Consider the following 8464-nt stretch of genomic DNA (forward strand, 5'->3'; position numbering starts at 1 on the left):
TCTCTTCTCTTCTCTTCTCTTCTCTTCTCTTCTCTTCTCTTCTCTTCTCTTCTCTTCTCTTCCCCTCCTCTTCCTCATTTGGCAGTGGGGGTGGGGTGGGGAGGTGGGGGTAACTGAGATAGGGTCTCTACACAGCCCTAGCTGTCACGGAACTTGCTACATAGACCAGGCTGGCCTTGAAGTCAGAGATATCTGCCTGCCTCTCCCTCCAGAGTGCTGGAATTATAGGTGTGTGCCACTGCCTCGGACTAAGAGGACTATTAGCAGTCTAACAAGTTCCTAAAACAGTGCTGACTGCAGGCCTGGAACACCACCTCTGGGGATCATTTTTCTTTACCTGGCAGTCATGGTTGGCCTTCATTGCCCTCTACTGGCCAGACTATAAACTCAGCAGTCATGTTTAGGCGGCCTGCAGCCAGCCATAGCTGCCTGCGGTATCCGGGTACACTCTCAAAGCCTTCCTCCGGGAGTCTGTCTGAGCTCTGCAGGCAAGATTGGCATTTTCGTTTACAAATGAGAAAAGGCAGGTTAAGGGTAGAGACCCCTGGCAGAGTGTTCTCCCATCATGCACTTAGCCCTGGGTCCCGTCCCAAGCAGCACATAAAGCAGGCATGGCAGTGCGTGCCCATGATCCCAGCTCTTGGGGAGCGGGGGGTGGGGGGTGGGAAGGGCAGGGGAACCAGAAGGTGAGGCCATCCTCTGCTATACAGAGAGTTCAAACCTGGTGATACCAAGTAAAACAAAACCCAAACCATGACTTCATGCTTCTTTGTCTTCTGATTTCTAGTTTCTAGAAAAATAACCCAAACTAAGCATCCCTCTTTTGGACATCCACAGGTTTACAAGAAACAGTCCTAAGGAGGGCTAGGAGGGAAAAATCAAGCGATGACGACCACCAGGCTCGTTCCCCAATGGAACGGGTTTATGCATCTCGTGAATGAAGCCATTCAAAACAGCAAGGTAAGAAAGGAGTATGTCTTTAGGGCTTTAATGTGCTCTTAGCTGACCCCCACCTACACTATGGTGATATGGACTTCACAAAAGCCATATATGGTCCCTGAAAGCAAGAAACGGGGCAGACAGTTAGGACAGTTGTTACCTCATCTGAAGGGGGGGGGCACGTTTCCAAATAATTCTACAGACATGATAATAGTGGGGCATAATGATGGTGGGACATGAACGTTTTGGGATGGTCCGAGGAGGCCACCCCGTGGGAAGGGAAATTTTCTGAAAGGGAAGAGTGTCTTAGTCGCAGTTCTGTGGCTGTGAAGAGACACCGTGACTAAGACAACCCTTATAAAAGGAAGCATTTCATTGGGGGCCTGCTTCCAGTTTTAGAGGGTGAGCTGCCTCCGGTCATTACGGCCAGCAGCAGCAGGCAGAGAGAGAGATTGGGCCTGGCATGGACTTTTGAAACACCTCCTCTGAGAAGGACACACCTCCTAATCCTCCCCAAATAGTTCAGCTGGTGACTAGGCGTGAAATATATGAGCTTCTAGGAGCCAGTCTCATTCAAACCACACAGAGAGTAAGGCACGAGAAAGAGCATTTGCTAGCCTCGGCCAGCGAGGGCTGGCTCTGTATAGACAGCCCCCAAGCACACGGTCCACGCTCGTGTTCTACTCTGTGGAACAGTGCGCACAGAGTTGCACTGGCCCCAGCCAGATAAGGCGTCCAAAAAGTCTCATTTGTGCAAGTGTAGTGTTTTGTTTTGGAAACAGGGTTTCTCTGTGTAGCCCTGGCTGTTCTGGAACTCGTAGATGAAGCTGGCCTCAAACTCACAGAGATCCAGCTACCCCTGCCTCCCTGAGTGATGGAACCACAGGCGTTATTTTTACTGTATGTATGGTGTTTTGCTTCAGTGTGCATGCAGTGCCTGCGCTGGGCAGAAGAGGTCATTGGATCCCCTGGAACTGGAGTTGCAGTGTGGGCGCTGGGAGCTGAAACCAGGCTCTCTGCAAGAGCGACCAGTGTTCTTAGCTGTTGAGCTGTCTCTCCAGTCCCTCAGTTATATCGCTCTTTTCTTTAGTAATTCTAAGCTATGCTGACTTTTGGGGTGTCCTGTTGAATTGCCTGTGGCCCTCACATAATATGCTTGTTTGAGTAGGCTGTTCAATGTTGTGTTCTTTCTGGCCCGTGTACCTTTTAGACATGGAGATGTTAGAGGATGGGTGTGGCTAGATGCACCTGCAGAAGAACACTATAGAACCTGGTCGTCTAGAGCCTGTACAAGTGTGGTGCCATCGTGTGCTGGGATTTCTTACATGCTTTTTCAGTGTGTCCTATGTTACATGTGAGGGGAACAGGAGTTAGGAGGGGGAAGGGGGCATGTACTCTAGTTTGCTTTCTCTTGCTGTGATAAAACCTTGATCAAATAGAAATTGGGGAAGAAAGGGTTATTTCATCATACAGGGTATCACCAGGGGAAGCCAAGGCAGGGGCTCAAGGTAGGCTGTTTAAGCAGCAACCAGCAGTGGATAAACACTGGCTTGCTCGCTCTGATTTGCTCAGTTAGCTTTTTCACACAGCCCACCCGCCTGGGAATGTTCCACCCTCGATGGGCTGGGCCCTGACACATCAATTAGCAACCAAGAACGTGCACTCTAGACACACCTACTGGCAAATCTGACTGAGGCAATACTTTGACAGGCTCTCTCTCTTTCCAGGTATGTGAAATTGACAACCAAGATCAGCATCACAGTATACGTTAGCAAAATGCTGCAATCTCACCCTTTTTAAAAAATATGTTAGTGCCTAAGCCTCAGTTTATGTCATATCTCTCCCCCAGAACCTCACAGAGATTGCAAAGAATGAAGTAGTTGTGTTGAGTGACCGAGCCAAAATACTGTTCAAAGAAACTTATTCTCAGACCATGCCGATTATATGCCATTACTTCATTGAAGCCCACTTCTTTGCTGCCCTCTCCTGGGTGTCATCCTACACAAAAGAAACCCTGGTAAGACCACTTCCCTGTCTCCCATTTTCTCCTCCAAGGGCCTTCTAGCCCTCAACCCAGACTATCAAAGGAAGAGCCACCCCTTGAATGAATAGGGCGCACACTCAAGATTTCCCTTCATGCTTCTTCCACTCACACTCTTCACTTTGTGTAGACTTGGCGATTTCCCTAAAGCACATTAAGTTAGTGAGGAAACGCAAGGCTTCCTTCCTCTACCCTCTTCCCCACTCCCCAGAAGGCAAAAGCTAGTCTTCTGATACCTCCTTAGCAAAACAAGCCAGGAGACTGGAGTGCTCAGATGTGGCGTCCCTGCCATCCCAGGCTGGGTGTCAGGAGGACCAGGACTTCCAAGCCAGCCTGCGTTACAAAGCAAGACCCAGTCATAAATAAATAGCCAGGCGGTGGTGGTACACGCCTTTAACCCCAGCACTTGGGAGGTAAAGACAGGTGGATCGCTGAGTTTGAGGCCTGCCTGAGCTACAGAGTGAGTTCCAGGGTAGCACAGAGAAAACCTGTCACAGAAAAACCAAAATAAGTAAATAATTAAATAGAAGGAGAAGGAGAAGAAAGAAGAGGAAGAATGAGGAGGAGGAGGGAGAGGAGGAGGGGAAGGGAGAGGGGAGAGAACCATCAGGTCCATATAGTAAATTTTAAGCCAGCCAGGGCTATGTGAAGGAGGAGGAGAAGGAAGAGTAGATAGCTGAATATTCGGCTCTTTTCTTCTCTATTGTCTCTTATTTTTACTTACAGGCTGTGGTGTGGATGAAGAATGCAATTGATGGCATGGTTGAAAGGAAAACCTTCCCAATGAATGAGCAACTGCCTCCCATCAAGCTGCTCGTCCACGCGGGCTCCTTTCATGTCATTGTGGCCTACTGTGGCGACATGATCTTGAGGCTCTTTGGGGATCATTTTAGGGAATTCCAACCCCTGAGCACTGTGCCCTGTCGCTTTGATATCAGCTGTCTCTGCTTTGATCCAGTCACAGGGCTGCTTCTGGCTGGCACCCTGGGGGCGGTGGTCAGCTGGGTCATTCAACAGAAAGGCAAGGGCCTCCAAATGACTCAGATATTTTCCATACCTGGTGATGAGCTGGTCCAAAAGATTGTTCGGAATGGCCCCAACAACCAGCTCGTTGCCCTGTGTGAAACTGCGCTGAGAGTCCTTGAATACAAATACGGTCAGCTGGAGGAGGCGCAGAAGTTCACTGCCACTAGCAGCCGCTCTCCCTTCACCTGCTGTTTCAGCAGTCTTGAGAGGAACCTCGTCTACGCCGGAAACAAGAGTGGGCATGTCCACGTGTGGAAAGTAGGTCTAAGCCAGGCCCTCCACAGCTTCAGGGCCCATACCTCCCCAATGATATGTGTGCACGGCCGGGCAAAGGCCCACACCCTGTTAACGGCTTGCAAGGAAGGCGTCATCAAGGAGTGGAACCTCACCTCGGGGACCCTGCTCCGGAAGATGGTCCTCATGGAGGAGCTCTGGGACCTCCAGTTTATTGACAGCAGCACTTTCTTCTGCCAGACAGCTCAGAACTTTACCTTGCGCAACCTGCCCTGCTTCTACAACCTCTTCAACATCTGCGGTTCCACCCCGCAGCAGCTGAGCCGGATCCACTGCAAGGACAGCTGCTACCGGATCCTGTGCGCCACCGAGGACGGCCTGCTGCGTTTCCTGTCCCCCATCACGGGGGAACTCCTCATGGTCACCTGGCCCCTGAAGATCCTCGACCGGGCTGTGGACTGGGCCTACGACCCAAATAAGGAGGAGCTCGTGGTGGCAACGGGGACCTCACAGGTGCTGGTGTTCGACACGACCCGCAACCCCTGCCCGGTCAAGTATCTCCTGTGTACCTCACCAGATGACCACGACTTCATCCAGTGCCTGGCTTACGGGAATTTCTACCTGGGGCGGGGGCTGGAAGGACTGATATTCTCTGGGCATCAGAGTGGCATGGTAAAAGTGCTTTCCCAGCACAGCTGCGCCAGAATTGAGAAAGTCATGCACTATGGGGCTGTGCTGGCTCTGTCAGCGCTCTACGGAGGGCTTCTGAGCAGCCGGGAAAGCTCTTTGCTTTGCTCCTATGGGATGGACGACTACATACAATTGTCGGAAACTGTGTTCACTGGTAGCAGATTACAGTTTCGGGCCTTGGCTAGCATTCTCAGCAGCTGTCCCCTCAGACACCTGGTCCTCCTACCAACGGCTGTAGGCGCCATCACAGACAGCAACTGCCTACGGCTCTGGGAGTTCCGTGACTTTCTGTCCTTCGGGTCAGATCAGGGCACCCGGTTCATCGAGACGTTGCCTCTGCACCAGTGTCCCATCGTCAGCTTCGACGTCTGCTTGCCCTTGAGTCTCTTTGCCACCAGAGGGTCTGATGGCTCCGTCCGCCTCTGGGACTTCCAAGGTAGACTTATAGCCATGCTGGACTCATCCCTGTACTTTGGCCCGCTCTGCTTTCTGAATGACCGGGCTGACCTGCTGATTACCTTCAACCAGGGTATTTATCTGGTACCCTGCTTGAAACTGCTCCCCCCAATCACGCTTTCTCGCCTCACCCTTATGAGCATAACAGATGACATGGTAGAGATCCCCAAACCTTTCTCGCCAAGCTTCTTCCTCTCTTTTGAGACCATATTTGTGCCTAAGTATACCTACCAAGATTACCGGAAACAGGAGCTGGAAGGCCTGGCGAGCCTCATAAATAAGCGGGCCATTGCCTTCGACAATAACGTGCCACACGTGGTAGAAGAAGGCGGCGATGGGGCCACTGTGCTACTGAGTGTCTGCAAGGAGGACATTTTGGAGGAAACTGACTTGGATGCAGGTAGCAGGAAACCCCAAGGTCATTATGTGGCTCCTCCTCAGTTACAGTTGACTGCCTGGGATGGGCTCAACCCCTACCACATACTGCGATGCTATTTTGGTCATGGGAGGAAATGGCTTCTTGCTCCTGATTGCTATATTCCCAACTCGGTGATCCGTGCCCGTCTCTGGCCAGAAGGCACCCCGGTATTCCTACAGTGCAGACTGCACCCACCCCAACGGCCTCTGGACTTGGAAAAGAATCTGTCATTCTTCTGGAAGAGAAAGAAAAGAACGACCAGTATTGTAGAAAAAGAGGACGAAGGCTTCCTGAAAAAGAGGTTGACTAAGGATGTCACTTACAGCGTCCTCATAGACGCAGCGAACCGCAGCTGGGTGGGGAAAAAGATGAGCGAAGTGGCCATCAACAGCATGGTCGAGGCGATCCTGAACATCATGTGCAGTGCTAACTCGCTGAAGTACCAGTGCTGCGTGGGCGCGCTGGGGCAGATCTTCGCCTCCTACCAAGTGTCCGCAACTCTGCGCTCTGAAACAGCCCGCCGCCTGCTGGACGACACATCGCATTCCAACCCGCACATCCGGGAACTGGCCTGGGAAGGGCTGAAGCGTCTCGGGATGATTACTCACCTCTTTGCCTTGCCTCTGGCCCAGGGGTTAATAGACAAGGACCCAAGGGTTAGGGATAAAGCCCTGGTCTTAATGCCTGAGACTGGAGTCAGTTCAAAGACCTCACTCTTAAACCTGATGCAGAAACCAGACCTTTTCCAGGATTTTCAGTGAGTCGCTTGTGCCTACCTTGATTCCATACCACCAGCTGATCCTCCTACTCTAAGCTTTCCCTCCCTCCTCCTCCTCCTCCTCCTCCTTCTTGATAGCTCTTTCTCCCTGATGATTATCACCCCCATGCCTACAGTTTCCCCCGTTCCGAGTATATCTCTGATGACCTCAGCATGACCTCAGCTTCTCCGTGTCTTTCCCTAGCCCTGTGTCTCCTAACTTCTCGGAACCCCAGCTCGCATTTGCTCTCTCCATCGGCGGCTTCCGCTGTGCAGCACGCCCTCGCCGTTGCTCTGGCTTCCGTGTCCGACACTGTCCTTCTCTGCCCCTCTGCCACATCCTTTCTTTGCGCTGTGGCAGCTCTTCCTTTCCTGTTCTCCACTTGTGCCTTATTCAACGAAGTTTTTTCTTTCCTTGACTTTCATAGGCAAGAGATGATTGGGGAGGAGTCCCTGGACAACCTTTTGGGGATGCGGCCCGTGGACGTTCAGATCCTCATCGCTCAAATAGAGAGGCGATTAAGTGAAAATCTGACGGTGACCAGAGTAGATAGGAAGCTGGAGGCTTTTTCCAAGCTCCCAGGGGCCTCTGCACCTAGTAAGGCCTTTGTAGGCATCCCAATTCCTGAGGAACCTGAAGTCAAGACCAGCAAAAGCCAAAAACGGGTCCGGGCAGCGAGCAAAAAACATGGTATGTATGAGGCAACTGGGCACATGTTTTGGGTACCTAAGAGAAAAGCCAGTTAGAACCAGAGAGGGTCCTGAGATACGAGGTAGGAAGACAGATGAAGTGCTTGAGTCAGAGAAGAGGACTGTCCTAGGAGACATCCACATAGACCACAGACTCCGGAGGACCCCAAGGTCCTTTCCCCACCCCCACCTCGGATAAGAAGGCACAGCCTAGGAGCACACTTACCAAAGACAGCTCTTTAGTACAAGTTTCATTCCCTACCATGCCTTCCTCACCTCCATATCTTGATTTTTCCACCAGCCCGGAAATCAATGCGAGTTTTCAGAAAGGCTAAAGAGATGGCTAAAGAGAAGAAACGAGAGGAGAGTGATGCGGGTGAAGCTGAAACTGTCCGCTCCAGTTCTTCAGCCACCACCTCCAGAGCCTCTGAAATTACAGAGACAGATATCTTAAAGGATCGTATTTCTGTGGCCATGAGGTTGAGGAAAAGGGCAAAAATGCCAGAAAAGAAAGCTCCCAAACTCATCAAGCACAAGAAGAAGAAGAAGGAAGGGGAAGAAGAAGAAGTCACCGAGGAGCCTGCAGCCGAACCACCTCATCCGAGGAGAAGGCTCAAGGCTTCCGAGCGGGGCGTTGGGGGAGCTCCCGGTAGGGCTCTCCCTGCAGAAAATGCATGGCGGGACGATCTGTGCCGGCTTGTGAACCTGAGGATGGCCGGTTCCGAAACAGGGATAATGACAGATCTAAATGATGAGCTAGTGGCTACTGCTAAGGAGATGCTGATGGGCAAGTGTCCCAGCTGGGAAATCTTTAAGGACATCTGCCCCTTCCTGAAGGAGGAGCCTCAGGACACTAGGGCGGGAATACCCCGGCAAAAGGAAAGACCAACTACAGGCAGAGCAATTAGAGATCACATGGTTGTCAAGGGTGAGAGAGAGATGCCAGAGGCTGCAGGAGAAAAGTTCCGAAGAGAAAAGGAAGTGACTCCCAAAAAGGACAAAGTTGCTTCCTTAGAACCAGGTGATGTAGACAGAGAGCGAAAACTCAAGAAGGAGGAGAAGAAAACTAAGAAGAAGGCGAAGTTGGAAAAAATAAAAGAAGATAAAATGAGGACAGTCTCTGAAGAGGAAGAAGAAGAAGAAGGAGAAGAAGAAGAAGAAGAAGAAGAAGAAGAAGAAGAAGAAGAAGAAGAAGAAGAAGAAGAAGAAGAAG

At 51.2% G+C, this 8464-nt stretch overlaps 1 protein-coding gene across 1 annotated transcript in view; it reads left to right on the forward strand.

Annotated features, from left to right (window-relative positions):
* Window positions 1–885: 885 nt before the first annotated feature.
* Window positions 886–8464, forward strand: part of Wdr87 (WD repeat domain 87) — a 12537-nt gene continuing 4958 nt past the window's right edge. The window contains exons 1-5 of the mRNA XM_055594690.1: window positions 886–960; window positions 2789–2956; window positions 3707–6561; window positions 6990–7252; window positions 7553–8333. Of these exons, the coding sequence (XP_055450665.1) occupies window positions 886–960; window positions 2789–2956; window positions 3707–6561; window positions 6990–7252; window positions 7553–8333 (4142 nt within the window). The remainder of the gene's footprint in view (window positions 961–2788; window positions 2957–3706; window positions 6562–6989; window positions 7253–7552; window positions 8334–8464) is intronic.

This window comes from Psammomys obesus, unplaced genomic scaffold (assembly GCF_907164565.1).
Source record: "Psammomys obesus unplaced genomic scaffold, mPsaObe1.curated_primary_1811, whole genome shotgun sequence".
Classification (NCBI taxonomy): Eukaryota; Metazoa; Chordata; class Mammalia; order Rodentia; family Muridae; genus Psammomys; species Psammomys obesus.